The sequence below is a fragment of the Condylostylus longicornis genome, unplaced genomic scaffold, assembly GCF_029603195.1.
Source record: "Condylostylus longicornis isolate FDR11 unplaced genomic scaffold, ASM2960319v2 ptg000107l, whole genome shotgun sequence".
Taxonomy (NCBI): Eukaryota; Metazoa; Arthropoda; class Insecta; order Diptera; family Dolichopodidae; genus Condylostylus; species Condylostylus longicornis.
In genome coordinates this window covers 2,804,754-2,821,245 of record NW_026578075.1, presented here as the reverse complement: position 1 = coordinate 2,821,245, position 16,492 = coordinate 2,804,754, and the positions used below count along the sequence as shown (strand labels likewise).

At 27.2% G+C, this 16,492-nt stretch overlaps 1 protein-coding gene across 1 annotated transcript in view; it reads left to right on the top strand.

Moving 5' to 3' along the window:
• The window catches only part of LOC129614430 (centrosomal protein of 162 kDa), a 31,391-nt gene extending 19,974 nt beyond the window's left edge, over window positions 1-11,417 (top strand). Inside the window, exons 5-8 of the mRNA XM_055529021.1 lie at window positions 16-179; window positions 299-451; window positions 732-850; window positions 10,960-11,417. Of these exons, the coding sequence (XP_055384996.1) occupies window positions 16-179; window positions 299-451; window positions 732-850; window positions 10,960-10,963 (440 nt within the window). The 3' untranslated portion in view covers window positions 10,964-11,417. The remainder of the gene's footprint in view (window positions 1-15; window positions 180-298; window positions 452-731; window positions 851-10,959) is intronic.
• Window positions 11,418-16,492: the final 5,075 nt, after the last annotated feature.

Below are 16,492 nucleotides of genomic sequence, written 5' to 3'. Positions count from 1 at the left end.
TTACTTTTGAATCAGTAATGAAATTAGAAAAATCTAACACTGCAAAAAGACATTACGATCCGCATCAGTATGTTGATCAACAAAATTCTTCAGATAGCCAAGCTTTAAAGGAAGCACTTAACAAAATAAAACTGCTTGAATTTGATTACAAAGCTTTGCATGATAAACGTTTACAAGACGTAAGTAATTGCATTATTTTGAGTATTTAAAAAAAAACTCAAAGTCAAGCTGTTTTTCTCTTTGCAATTAAGCATAATTATATTAGTATTAAATAATTTCCTTTTTTTAATATATTTAGTTAAAAACATTGCAAGCAGCACACGAAAGGGAACTAGCATCCTGTCATGAAACCGTTCGAATACTGCAACAAAGATTAACAGAGAGAGACGAAGCATTCGCTAATCAAAAAAGGCGTAAAGTTCCAATTGATTACTACGCCCTCAAAGCTAAGGTAATTTGTCAAATAAATTAACGCTATGTTTCAGGCATTGTTTTATTTGGAATGCTTAAATTTACTTTGCTACTTTGACTTAAAGTATTGTCAACATTGTTCTTTTTTCATACTGTGTAATTTAAACAATCACAAATTCTTAAATTACTTTTACGGACAATTCCTAAATTTATTTCTGGAATATAATTAAACTAATATTAACTCCAAACAAATGTTGATTTAAAATATCTTATTAATTATTTTATGAGACATATTGTTTTTTAAAAAATTGTTTATTTAGGTTACTTCTTTGGAACGTCGTCATTCAGAAAGAGAACAACGCCTTCATATGTTGGTAGAAGCTCTAAGTAAAGGACGACTGAATGGCGCTCTTGAAGATATTCTTACAGAAAATGACAAGTAATCAATATTAAAAGTTTATTTTAGAATTTGATAAAACAATGCAAAAAAAAAAAACCAAAAGAAAATACAATGATAGTCATTTCGGATAAATTTTCTATATTAAATTATTATACCAAATTTGTTACATACAAATATTTACGAAGTAAGTTGATTACATCTAATGTAATATTATTAAGTAGTTCTAAAAGCATACTAAATTCTATTGCTTTTAGCTATTTGAAGTTAGTTGTTTAAAATTGGTGTTAAAAAACCGTTGAAATTTCTCGATGAGAATTATTGTATAGGTTTTGTTATGGAAACTAGGTTTCAATTATAATTACTATTGTAAAGTATTATAATTTTTTCCTTAAAAATTATTGTCTCCTGTACTCGCTGATTTTATTTTGTCACATATAATTATTACAACAAAGAACTAGGATTCCTACGTTCAATGAAATAATGACTTTCTGTCTCGAAAATAAATAGCTGGCGTGTTCTAAATTGAAATTCGTCACAAGTAATTATTATAGTATTAAACTAGGATTCCTGCGTTTAATAACAATAATAATTCTCTGTCAAAATTTAAAAGAAGTGTGTCTTCTGTATTCTAAATTTTTAACTCCTTTTATTTCCTTAAATCTATGGTTTATATACAAAAAATTTATATTACATATTTCTCCCACTCTTTTTCTTAATAGTAATTAGATACATAATTCTTACTAAATTTATTTTTATTATTTTGGAAATTTTTATAATGTGATAAATAACAAATATTAAATTGATTGTATTTTAACTTTGTATGTATATTCAAAATATTCTTTATCTTTTATGCCATTTCAAGTTTACCTACTATTTTATTATCCTTATCTTCAAAAATAAGGCCAAGCAATAAAAATAAAAAACATGTGCATCTTCAAATTATTTTTAGATTATTTTCAGATCATTTAAAAACATTTTACTACCTGCTACAACAAAAAATGTATAGTTTTAAATCACAATATATCCTTTTTACCACATTTAAAGACTTTGTATTAACAATACTAATTTTAGATTATTTTAAGAAATATTATATATTTTTTTTTTTTTTTTTTTTTATGATAAAAAAGTACAGTTGGCTGCATTAATTAACATTCTCCCCCGCGTTGATGTCTAGTGCATCAAGATGATATTGCTGTCTTGAAGTAGCTGGAGCTATTGTGGCTTGTTGATTAATAGTTGCATTTTTGAATTTTATTAAAAATCTAATGATGAGCACAAAACTGATAATGGCGATTGTTAAACCCAAATAACTAGTTATATAGTGATGTGTATCATTACGAGAGTTATCTTCATAACTATAATCTTGTTCTTTTAATTTTTGTAATTGTTGTTTAATCTTGCCATATGCAGCTATATACGGTTCATGTTTAACATTGAACTGTTTAACATGTTCAACTTCAAAAAATGTAAAATTAAACTCTGGCAATGATTGGACGTCATCGAATGGTGTATTAACTTGATAATTTCTCCTTTTAAACGATTCAATTATAAATTCATCATCTTTGAGTATACAATCGTCATAAAATTTTAGTAACCCGGCTTCTGGTAATTTCATTGAGTATGCTTGATCATGACAAACAAGATTATCTATTTTATTTTGTTTGTGTAATGAAAACAACCATGCATTTTTCTGATATAGTGGTATCCAAGCTTTTCTAGATTTTGATATTTTAAGCGTACATTTATCTGAAATAGTTTGTTGAGTTAACAGTTGAATCTCACATTCCAGTTGAGTTGATGATTTGGTTAACAATGGATACAGTTGATTGCATAGATATCCACTTGTTTTATAAAATACGCAATCCGAAAATTCTTCTTTAGATAATGGGTAGATCGTATCCCTATGTAAATTGGCCATTATGTATTTTGTGTTTGGAATTATTTCAACTGATGAATTGTTCATTTTTACTGGGAAAGATACAATATTATAAATTTCGAATTCCATTGTTCTTAGTAAGGGAATATTTATGACAAAAATAATAGATTCTCTGGAAAATTTAGTGCTAATACTTGTCATTCCATATATTTGTATTAATGATGGAATTTTTAATTGTTCTGTTGGAATGATCTGACGCAATTCCTCAAGATGTTCGGCTATTTGATTTGGTGTTAGAATAACTGTATTGAATTTTCCATGTTGTGCATCTCTCATTATGTGCAACATTGTTGTCTGTATTTCTTGAAATTCGTCAATAATTAACATTAAGTACTGCCCTACCATTAAAAAGAAATTTTGAACCTTCTCTTCTTGTTCATGCGGTAACAAGAATTTTAACGTTCTTTGAATCTCTTCAATTTCATCTTGAATTATCTTCAAATGCTGGTTTCTTTCCTCTTCATTTTTCTTCAATAAATTTGTTGTAGCTTCTATAATATATGTTTGGTTATGAATTAAGTGAAGTGCCTTCTTTTGATTAAATTCTAAGTTTTTTACAACATTTTCAATTTTTTCAGCATATTCGTCGTCCAACACTCCAAATAATTTGTTGGCTATGTTGCCTACGACGTTTATAAGTCCTCGTTTTTTGCGATCATAATGAGATATATTGTTAAATAAAAGTTGATTCCTTTCTTGAATTTTGTCTATCTTATGCTCATATTTTTCCAGTAATAATTTAACCATATCAGCATTTTTTATTTTATTAGTTATATCTTTCATTTGTGTTAAGCCTTTCATAATCATTGCTTCAGAGTACCAATAGTTGGACATATTGTGATAAACCACTAAATTCCAATGAGTGGCAATTAATTTTCCACTTCCTACTTTTTCAAAGTATGCTCCGTTCGGTTGAAGTGTTGTTACATTAAAGGGTGTCGTCGACTTTCCTAAGGCAAGTAACGGAAGAAACAAAATTGTTAGATATAAAAACATTGTTGCGCTGAACGGACTGTTTATCCTTCGCCTTTTATTGGGAGCAATAATTTCAGCATTCTCTTTCTTCTTTTTATTTTCATCTTTCTTCTCTATTTGTTCTTTATCTTCTATTGGAATAGGTGCTATATTATGTATAGCGCGTTTAAACACACCGCTTGCTGTTCTAATTGTTACTACTCGTACAAACCCATCTTCACCTTTGATAATTTCTTCTACTCTACCTAATGGCCATTTCAATGGAGGAGCATTCTCGTCTTTGATAATTACCATCATACCTGGATATACATTCTTTGAAGGCTCTTTCCATTTGTATCTTTGCTGTAACTGCGACAAATATTCGATATGCCATCTTTTCCAAAACTCTTGGCGTAAAGCTGAAACAAGTTTCCATCTTGATAACGTAGTAATCTTGTTGTCTTGCATATTGGGCTGTGGTAATGCTATTAATGGATCCCCCACTAGAAAATGTCCTGGAGTGAGCGCTGTCAAATCGTTTGGATCACAAGAAAATGGTGTTAATGGCCTCGAATTCAGTACGGCTTCTGCTTCTGCTACCATTGTGTTGAGTTCCTCAAATGTTAATGAAGCCGATGCTAAAGTTTTAAATAACAATTTTTTTGCAGATTTAACAGCTGCTTCCCACAAACCTCCAAAATGTGGGGATCTCGGAGGTGCAAAATGAAATTGAACATTGTTAGTGCCGCAACTATTTATAATTTTATTTTGTTCTTCTTGTTTACTAAGTAATATTTTTAATTCGTCTAACTTATTTTTTGCTCCTACAAAATTAGTAGCGTTGTCGCAAAATATATTTTCACATAAACCTCTTCTTGCAACGAAACGTTTTAATGCACCAATAAATGCGTCAGATGTTAAGTCAGACACTACTTCCATATGTATCGCTTTTGTTGCAAAACAGCAAAATACTGCAATATACGATTTTTGCGGTCGTTTCCCTCTTATTAAGTAATGTGTCCAAATAGGTCCGCAAAAATCAACACCGGTATTGCTAAATGGTCTTGAAGGTAGAACCCTTTCTGATGGTAAATTGCCCATTATTTGCTGTAAAAGTTGTGGATTTGATCTTGCACATTTAATACAATTTCTTGTCACTGCTCTGCACACATTTCTTCCTTGTGTTATCCAAAATTTCTGCCTAGAAAAAGTGAATAAAGCTAGTGGTCCCGCATGAAAATGTTTCTTGTGTAAATGTTCGATTATTAATTTTGATAAAAACTCTTCTCCTGGTAATACAATTGGATACTTTGCATCGTACGATATTGAAGCATTATCTAATCTACCTCCTACTCTTATAATTCCTTGTGTATCTAAAAACGGTGTTAATGAACTTATTTTGCTATTTTTCGCAATTTTGTTGCTTTGTTGAAGTTGCTTCAATTCATTCGAATAATGTTTCTTCTGCACCACTTTAATAATTAATGACAATGCATCATTCATCTCTGTTACTGTTAAACAGCCTTTCGAACTATTTTCACTTCTTTCCTTTTTCATTATTCCAATGAATCTTAACACATAGGCCATCGTTCGAAGCAAAACGTTGTATGAATTACGATGATTGATTTTATACAGTGGATGATCGTTTTCTACTTCATTGTCTTCACCCTTTGCAATTAATGACGTTTTTCTCTCTTCTTCTTCTAACCTCATAACCTCAAATTAATTTTGTGGCCATTCTTCTTCTTTCAATTGTAAAAATTGTGGTCCATAAAACCATTTTTCTAGTTCGCTGGTTTGTTTCGACCATATGCCCCTTGATAATAAATCTGCCGGATTATCTTTGGTGTTCACGTACTTCCATTGGTGAACTTTTGTTTTTTCGTGTATATAAGCAATTCTGTGAGCGACATATGTCTTGAATAACCCTGGATCTCCTTTGATCCATGACAACACTATTTGTGAATCACTCCATAAATATGTCTCATCAATGTTAATTTTAAGTACTGACTTTATTTTATTTGCAAGTTTTGTTGCGAGTCGTGCTGCACACAGCTCTAATCTTGGAAGAGTCAATAATTTCACAGGAGCAACTTTAGATTTCGAACAGAATAATTTACAATTGATAGTCCCAGATGAATCAATAAATCTTAAATAAGCTGCTGCCCCGTAAGCCTTCTCGCTAGCATCACCGAACATATGAAGCTCTGCCCTGACATGACATATGACTCCCACGTATCTTGAAATTTTGATTTTGTTGATGTCTATTAATCTTTCTCGGAAATTATTCCATTCTAGTTGTAACTCATGATTCAATTCTTCATCCCAATCTACTTTTGATTTCCATAATTTTTGTATATATATTTTTGCGATAACAATAATTGGATTGACCAAACCTAAAGGATCGAATAACCGTGCCGTTTCTGATACAACCTTTCGTTTTGTTAACTTTATTTCATTATCTACCCAAGTTGTTTTAAATGAAAATATGTCATTTTGATGTTGCCACGATAAACCGAGAGTCTTTATATATCCTTGGTCATCATTTGAAAATTCTTTCTCTTTTTCTCTGTTATCTTTTGGTATGTCCAGGAGCAATCTTTCATCATTTGAAGCCCATTTATGCAACTCTAATTGAGCTGATTTCAACAAATTTCTTAATTGATTTTTAATTTCAATAGCTTCAGTTAGAGTGCTACCACCAGTTATAATATCGTCAACGTAAAAATCTTGTATAACTTGTGCCGCCATTGGGTATTTAACTGATTCATCAGCTGCTAGTTGATTTAAACATCTCGTAGCCAGGTATGGAGCCGATCTGGTTCCATATGTTACTGTAGTCAATTGATAAAAATTTATTTCGTTCTTTGGATTTGACCGCCACATAATTAGTTGCAATTTTTGATCTTTTTTGTTGACTTGAATTTGCCTGTACATCTGTTTTATGTCTGCTGTGATAACATATTTATATGTTCGAAATCTTAAAAGAATGTTAAATAAATCGTCTTGTGTTTTTGGTCCTTTCATCATAATATCATTGAGAGAAAGTCCTGACGATGTTTTTGCTGATGCATCAAAAACCACTCTAAGTTTAGTCGTACTGCTCTCTTCTTTTATTACGCAATGATGTGGTAAAAAACAATGTTGTTTTGGAATATCAGCTTCATTAATTTTCTTCATATGCCCTAATTTATAATATTCATCCATAAATTGTGTATACTGCTTTTTCAATTCTAAATTTTTTGATAATTTATTCTCTAAATTAATAAATCTTCTTAGAGCTATATGCCTTGATTCTCCCAGTAATTCTGGAGAAACCAAAATAGGCAAATTGACTATAAATCTCCCTTGATTATTTCGTTTAGTTGTTGCTTTAAAAAATTCTTCGCATTGTTGTTCCGTTTTCGTTAAAGGTTTCACTTCTTCGATTTCTTCACACTCCCAAAATTTTATTAATTCATCTTCAAGATCTTGGTTTGAAATACTTGTGAGAGATGCTACAGGCTCTGCTTGTCTTATTCGTCCCAGGACTATCCAACCAAATACTGTGTCCTGTAACATTGGTAAATCTTGCTGTAATCTAATCTGCCCTGATTGCATCAATTCGCCATACATTTCTGCTCCCAACAACATGTCAACTCGTTGAGGTTGGTTAAAATTGGGGTCAGCTAATTTAATGGATTTTGGTATATTCCAATCATTGATGTTGATGAATCGTTGTGGTTGATCGCTCGTTATGTTTTTAATGACTTGGGCATCAATATTAATATTGAAATTTTTAACTTTAGATTGGACATTAATATTAACCCGATCTGTTGTGGGTATAAATTGTAGATTGCCAATTCCATTTATTTCCATTTTTTGAAACTTGGTATCTAACTTCAGTTGTTTTTGTAATTTTTCGGTAATAAAGTTAACTTGTGAACCTGAATCAAGTAATACACGGCAATCACGTTGTTTATTATCTGCTCCTGTCACTGACACTAGAGCAGTTCCCAGAAACACATAGCTTTCTTTTCTACGAAATGATGATCCTACATTCGAAGTTACATTTCTTATATCTTGATTTATTTCCGTATTTATCTTTGCTGCTACTTTTGTTTTTGTTGGATGACTGCATACTGTTGAATTCGCTTGGCTGGTACTGCTTGCATCTAATTTGCTGTTTTTAAATAGACTTTGTTGATTTATAGTTCTTTCTTTGTGTAGCATAGTATTATGTTTTGCCTCACACTTCTTGCATCCTCTTGAAAAACATGTATTTCTTTGATGTCCAAATCTAAAGCAATTTAAACATAAATTCAGCTTTCTAATTTGAGCCTCTCGTTCTTGAACTGTCATTTTTGTAAACTTTTGACAACTAATTATTAAATGTCCGTTACCACAAATTGGACATTTTATTGGATTGTATGTTGTTGAAAATGATGAAGCCTTCTGACTTGATGTTGTTTTATATTTCATTGCAGAAAATTGTTTGGAACCTACAGCCTCTAATGATTGAAACTTCATCTCGATAAACTTCAAAAATTCTTGTAATGACTGTAACTCCTTAGGATTTTTCAGTGACTGTTCGTAGTATGAATGCGTATCTTTGTCGAGCTTTTTTAATAAAATTTGCAACATTATTGGATCCCAACTTCCATCAATTTCCAACCCCCAATTTTCCAATAATAAAACGCATTCTTTTGTTACATCATACATATTTTTTAATGATTTAGCTGACCCAGCAATCAAATTCGGTTGATTTAGAAATTTTTCAATTATTGTAGATACTAATAATCTCTTGTTGTTGTATCTTTCGCTCAAGATTTTCCACGCTAAAAAATAGTTATCTTCACATATTGTCAAGTGGCGAATTAGGGCTTCTGCTTCACCCTGAACGTTTGCTTTTAAATAAAACATCTTCTCTACATTCGGAAGTGTTTGTTTGTGAATCAGTTCTGTAAATATATCCCTGAACTGCATCCAATTCGAATAGGCTCCATCGAATGTCGGTATCGTAATAGCTGGTAACTTGTTTTTTATGTTAAATGATGTGTCATTATTTTTATTTTTATTTGTCGAATTCATTTTTTCTTTTAATTGTATCATAAGATCTTGCGCCCTCTTTAATACTTGATGTATTAGCTCACGATTATAGCCGTGCTTATCAGGATCATCATGTTTAGAGCATACTTCTCTATCATCTTGTTGAACGGTGCTGCACCTATTCTCAATACCTTGTATTTTTGTTTCGTAATATTCTTTGCTTTTATTGTTTAATGAGATTTCATCCATAAATCTCTGCAATAAAATCAAGCTTCTTTTACTGCTTCTGATTGCTATCCGTAATTGTTCGTTTACTGGGGAGTTGTCATCTCCTTCTGTTTTATTAGCACTATCTGATGACTGAACCCTTCCTTCATTTACATCCAATGCTTCAATCTTATTCGACGGTTCATCAATGCCTAAGCTGCCCTTAGATTTAGCTTCGGCATTCTTCATTAAATCTTCTCGAAATGTAGTATATAATGATTCGACTTGTTGATATAACTCTTCGGTAAAATAAAAGTGAGATTTTTCCGTACCATACTTCAATCGAATTGTCTCATCTTTTTCTTCAAATGATTTCCACAAGTCATCTAACTTATGGATCCTTTCATTTATCAACTTAACCGATCTTCTTTCCTCGGCTAGCTGATAATACGTTTGCTGCAACGTCTTAATTTGCTTTGATAACAACAGTTGATCTTTAGCTGCTTGTTCCATGATGAGTGTGTAATGCTTTTTCGATTGTATAACTCAGATCACGTCGGGGTCACCAAAACATGTAAAGTATTATAATTTTTTCCTTAAAAATTATTGTCTCCTGTACTCGCTGATTTTATTTTGTCACATATAATTATTACAACAAAGAACTAGGATTCCTACGTTCAATGAAATAATGACTTTCTGTCTCGAAAATAAATAGCTGGCGTGTTCTAAATTGAAATTCGTCACAAGTAATTATTATAGTATTAAACTAGGATTCCTGCGTTTAATAACAATAATAATTCTCTGTCAAAATTTAAAAGAAGTGTGTCTTCTGTATTCTAAATTTTTAACTCCTTTTATTTCCTTAAATCTATGGTTTATATACAAAAAATTTATATTACATATTTCTCCCACTCTTTTTCTTAATAGTAATTAGATACATAATTCTTACTAAATTTATTTTTATTATTTTGGAAATTTTTATAATGTGATAAATAACAAATATTAAATTGATTGTATTTTAACTTTGTATGTATATTCAAAATATTCTTTATCTTTTATGCCATTTCAAGTTTACCTACTATTTTATTATCCTTATCTTCAAAAATAAGGCCAAGCAATAAAAATAAAAAACATGTGCATCTTCAAATTATTTTTAGATTATTTTCAGATCATTTAAAAACATTTTACTACCTGCTACAACAAAAAATGTATAGTTTTAAATCACAATATATCCTTTTTACCACATTTAAAGACTTTGTATTAACAATACTAATTTTAGATTATTTTAAGAAATATTATATATTTTTTTTTTTTTTTTTTTATGATAAAAAAGTACAGTTGGCTGCATTAATTAACAACTATCTTTAGTCTTGTAAAGCCTGTCTTATTGAGAAATGAAAAAACAAATTACGTGCGTATTAATATAAAACAACTAAAATAAAACCAGTATGTAAAAATAATTTTTTTTTTAAATATAAAATGCATTACTTAAATTGAGATTTATACAATTGGATTACTTCTAATTCAATACAAATATATGTTGTATTCCATTTACAATAATTATAGTTCAGAGAAATTAATTTGAAATGACTATCACCATAATACATATTGTTTAAAATATTGTATTTAAAATATTATGTTGTTTATAGTAGAAAATATTGAATACGTATAACAAGAGTTGACGTAAATATGTTTGTGCAAAGCGGTTTTCCAGGATGAAAATTAAATATACATATGTATTTTTTATTGAATGCCAGTTTTTTTTTTTTGAATTACCAAATATTTAAGAATTTACATTTTTACAAAGTTATATAAAGAAACTTAGAGCTGAATAGTAATTTTTTAATCTGGCATAATATGAATTTTTTGATTCCTTTGCACAAATATTTATGAACACTGTTGTTTTTAATATTAAAAGATAAATAATTTAATAAATTAATTATATTAAAACAATAATTAATTTAATATATTTTTACAAAAATATAATAAATATACATATTTCATGAAATAAAATATTTTTTAGATGACAATAGTCAAAACCAAAGGGTATGTTACATACAATACTTTCTGGGAAAAATCTTTTTTTTTTTCTAAAAATTTTATTAATTTAAATGCAAACAAAATCAGTCTTTAGGGTTGTGAAAAATGAAGAGGAAAGAAAGTCATTCTAAGGTATATAATACCATTAAGAAGTTAAAATCAGAATCAGAAGAAAGGTAATCAGAATGAAAGACATTTTAAAAATTAATTTAAGTAATTGTTTAAAGTATGTTTGAATAGTCATAAAAATTGAATATTAAAGTATAGTAGAACTGTACACATGTTTTTTTTCCTAAATTAACTATAAATATTTATTTTCATATAATAAAATAAATAAAGGTATTACAAATTCAAATAATAGTCCATGATATTTTTCATTTTTGCAAAATTTCTCGTAATTTGTAATACACAATATATTTTTAAATATGAATATTTAATGTTCAGAAATCAAATTATAATTATTAAATAAAGCAGTTCAAAAGTAGGAATAAAATATTCAAAAATTTCTAGTCTTTAAAACTACAATAAATCAGAATGAAATTTTCAAATTCATATAAATGTGTGTATATTACTTAATACATGAAATTAAAATATTAATTATTTAAATTTACAAAATTTTTGTTATTATTTTTGCAAAAAATATTAATGTCGATATTTGAAATATTTTATAATTTAAGTTATGCAAAATTGTTAATAATATCAAATTATTTTAAAATTTGTTAAAATTATAAACTTATTTCACCGTCCAATATTTCTGTTTATTGCAATACCGTCCGTTGCTTAAGAAATTTATGTATATCAAAATTAAGTGTGTAATATTTCTTTTGTTTGCATTTTTATTAATAAATTATTCATTGTGTTTTTTTTTTTTGTATTTAAAGATTTAATAAATTTTCTACGTTGCAGAGTTAAAATAATCAAACAAAAGTTTTGAACAATTTTTTGAACCCTAAACTTTTCAAAAATAGACACAGTATTAAAAAAAAAAACCAGAAAATTAAAATTAGAAATTAAAAAAAATTTACTACGAATTTTTAAAAAATTTGTCGTTATTTTAATAGAAAAAAAAAGAAATAATAAATTCAATAAACTTTTTTACAGGTATTTAAAAGAATCGTAATAAAAATTTTAATTCATAAAATGATAGTTATACGAAATTAAAAAAGAAAACTTAGTTGTGAATGCATTAGTCTCTTAGATTTTTGATTTAATAAATTAGATCTCAAATTTTCACAATTTTTTTCACAAAATATATATTGAAATTTATTAAAAAAAAATAACATTCTTAAGTTAATAATTAATTTAATGATACAAAATAACTCTTTTAGATCCTGTATACAATTAAGCCAATGTAGTCGAAAGATTTAGTACTAATGAAGAATAACAATAAGAATTATTATGAATTAATTAATAGAATTTTGACGTAAACACTCTTACCACTCTGTTACCTATCTATTCGAAGATTTACCCTATGTTGAAAATATAGTAGAGGTACGCTCAGCAATCTTAATAGCAACAGCCAATGTCTCAGGTGTTGTCTTATTTCTTCTTTATCTTAAGATATATTTTATTATTTTAGTAGAATTGCAAGAAGCCGTTAGAGAAGATCTACCACCACAAAATTTTATTTTACTTGAATTACAATTTAACAATATTTCTATAAATATTAACGGAAATCAATTTACTTTACCCTCATCACTATTTTTATTGTATTTTTTTAATTTTTAATTTTTAGTACTCATAAAAATTTAACAATTTAGTTAATAAAATTTATTTAATTTTCGAAGTTCCCTTGTCTTACTCTTTCTAACACCTAAATTCTCCTTATACTCGGTTCAAAAAAAAAAAAATCAAATATATTTTTGATGGGTGCCCCAAAATTTTTATGTACATATGAATCTTATCCAATAATTTAAAATATTTCATTATGAGCTGAATTCTCATTAGAATTTTGAAAATTAAATAAAAAGAATAAAATATGGATGAAATGAATTTCAATTCAAATTTAAAATATGACTTTAGTGCTTAAATATTTGATTATTCGCAAGTTTGTCTTAAATTGTTTTCTTTTTTGTGGTCTAAAATTTAATAAATTTCCAACTTGAAAGATCTTAGTAAATGCATTTATTTGGAAATTAACTTAATATTATGCAGGATCTAATTTTGTTTTTCTTTATTCTTTCTAATAAATTAATTTATATTAAATTAACATTTATTTAAGAATTTAAAAAATTGCTAAAATATTTATTTACATATTGTAAATTCAACTCTTAAACATTCTTTCAAAGCACAAATTTTTAATTTTATTTCATAAATTCAATTTTGTGTTCATACTTTTAATTTATAAATTTCATTTAGTTTCGTAATATACAAATCTCTAAATGTATGTATGAATATATAATATAAAAGGTTAAAGTAGAAGTTTACTTTACAAGTTTGAAGTGTTTATTTTTATGAATAAAATGTGATTGAAAAAAAAACTTAAATTTTGCAGTTTTATTAATAAAATTTTCTTATAGTTCCAGATATTTGTATTATGATTACAATAAGGACTGGGTAAAATTTTTAAACTAATTTTTGAATTAAACTAATTTTTATTATTGTAGCATGCACCCCCTTGAAACCCAATGCAGATTAAATTTCCCAATGTATTCAAGAAAACTTAACGCAGTTGTTTAGCCTTATACAAATGTTGTATATACGGAGAACATTATGTTCTAAATAATGAGTAAAAGAGAAAAAAAATACATTGTATGACATCCAGCTTAAGTTCCTAAAGTTTCTCTACAGTACTCTGCTTTTCCAAATTAAAATATCATATTTCAAGAAAGTATAATTTTGAAATTTGAAAACAAGTTCACATTTTGAAATATAAAGAGTAAGAACAAGACTGCATCATTAGTAAAATTTACAAGATCAGTAATAATTGAAGCATAAACGGGTAATGAGGTAAGAAACTGTTTTAAGAAGATGAAATGAAAAAAGTTCACCTTTAAACATATTGACGTTTAAAGAAGACATTTCCCGATTCAAGGAAGCCAAATGTAAAAATTGAAAGAATTCAATAAATTAAATAAATATAGAATATTATAATTAATAAATAATAAAACAATTAGTTTTAAGAAAATGAGGGTCATAAAAGGCATAAATGTCATAAAAAGCAAAAAAATTTTCGGCAAATGCAATAAACATAGAACCCTTCGCAACTATTATCTTACCAGGACCTTTTTTTTACTTCGATGGAAAAAAAAATTTTAACGAAAGATACCTCTCGCGGTAAAGGAGCTACCGTTCGTTTTTATTAACTGTTAGAAAATAAGACAAATGAAATTTTTGTGTAAGCAATAAATTTCGTTTTAATCAATTAATTTTTTGTTAGACTTATTTTTTTGATTATTAAATGATTAATAATATTTATAAATATAATGTACATGTTTTATATATGTATGTAAACATAACAATTACAATTATTACATTTAATTTTTTCTTTTTCTTGTGATAATATACATATTTTGTGTTTAAGTTTAAATGAGGCTTTTTCTACTTTTAAATTGTAATATGCATAAAGTGATGTATTAAATGTTTTATACAATATCAATATATATATATTTGTAAACACATTAAATTTCAAATTTTATAACATTATTTTATTTCAATTCTAGATCATTATTGTGATAAAAACATTTTTTTTTTTGTATAATTTAGGAGTCGCCAACTATTTAATAAATTATTTTTTAAAAGTTTAAAGTGTGACAGCTAGACATTTAATATAATAAAGATACTGTATTAAAAATATCGCATATAAAGCTCGAAATGAAAAAAGAGGATGTTAAAAAGAAATTATTAAATTTCATTTTACTTGAACAGCTGTTATTTCAAACTATATATATAGAAATAGTTACAAACGACAAAATAGTGTCAAGAATTTAAGTAAATAAAAATATGTTTATTATATTAAGTAAAATATAAACTTTTGATATTAAAAAGGTGATCCCATAAAACAGAAGTTAGAAAGGTCGAAGTTGTTGCGCACAGTTCTTATATTGGCTCACATTATAAATAAAGATTATTGATATTGTAATATTTTAGTTTTTTCTCGTGATCCAATCCATGTACCAGTATGTAATTAAACATTTTTTTAATTGGTGCTTGAATTTGAACTGTTACGCCTGTAACTCAAATTATCAAGTCATCCGCTTTATGAAAACCTTTTGAAGTTGAATTCTAGAGCAGAAGAAAAATAAAATAAATTAAATATTGCGTTAAATTTTCATTTTTAGAATAAGTATTATTAAAAATTTTGTCTTAAAATTTGTTATTTTGTAAAATTATAAAATTTTCTAATAGTTTACAATTTTAATGATTTTATTACAAAATTTGAAATATACACAATCTTATTCAATTTCTTTTATTAAAAAGGCACAAATTAAATTTTTTCATATAATTTTGAGCGTTATGTAAGTTCTAAACTAATTTCTTACTTTTTCACCATGATAAAATTCTTTTTCGAAAACACTTTCCTCTAGGAGTGTTAAGATACAAAATGAACTAAAATAAAATTGTTGTGGTATTTATATAGTGGAAAATCTTGTCTAATATCAAAAAGAAAAATATTTAATCTAAATGAATACGCAAAAAAAAATTTATGTTCTTACTAGGATATTATTTATGGGGTTTTCAAGGAGAGAATGCTTTTTTACATAAATTCATTTGGACGAAAAAAATATTGTACCTTATGTATATAAAAGCAAGAAAAAATGGTATCTTGTTAGTAAAAGCAAGTATGTATGTATAAAGATTTTGTAAAATATGTTATTCAGAATAGAAAAGAAGAAATCAATTTCATAAAAAATTTGGCTGGTATTAGCCTTTTTTAAAAAAGGCAACAATTACTTGATTTTTTTATTGAAGAAATTACTAGTACCCGTCTATCAAAATTAACCACATACGTATCAGTAAAAATTTTATATCTATGGCGCAATGGTTTGTAAAAAAAAATAACTTCTCAAATTTTGGATTAAAAAAAAATAACTTGCCACATTTTGCCGGCTTTGCCAATCAAAATTCAAATGAATGGTCTTTTTTCGAAGTAATCTGAGTCCATTTACAATATTTATCAAAGCAATAAAAATACCAATAGTTAAAATTGAAACTTGTGTTGTCGGAAAGGAAAATTAATATTCTATGAAGTAAATAATCGTTAACCCAATTTCTAGTTACTTTAAGTCCCAACACTTTACGTACAATATTTAGTTTTTATTTGAAATGAATTTATAAGTTATAAGCGCTAAACAGTATGGAAAAGCTTTAGCTAAGTTTTTTTTGTTTACGCAATCTACAAAATTTTAAAACTTATAAATAATCAGTTGTTCGAAAATAACAGAAATGACATTGTTTATGGAATTATATCCCAATACTTCTCCCCTTACAATTCACTACAAAATAAGGAAATTTGAACAAGGTTTGAAGACTTATAGAAAACTGACATTAATAACCTTTCAATATCAGAATCCGCA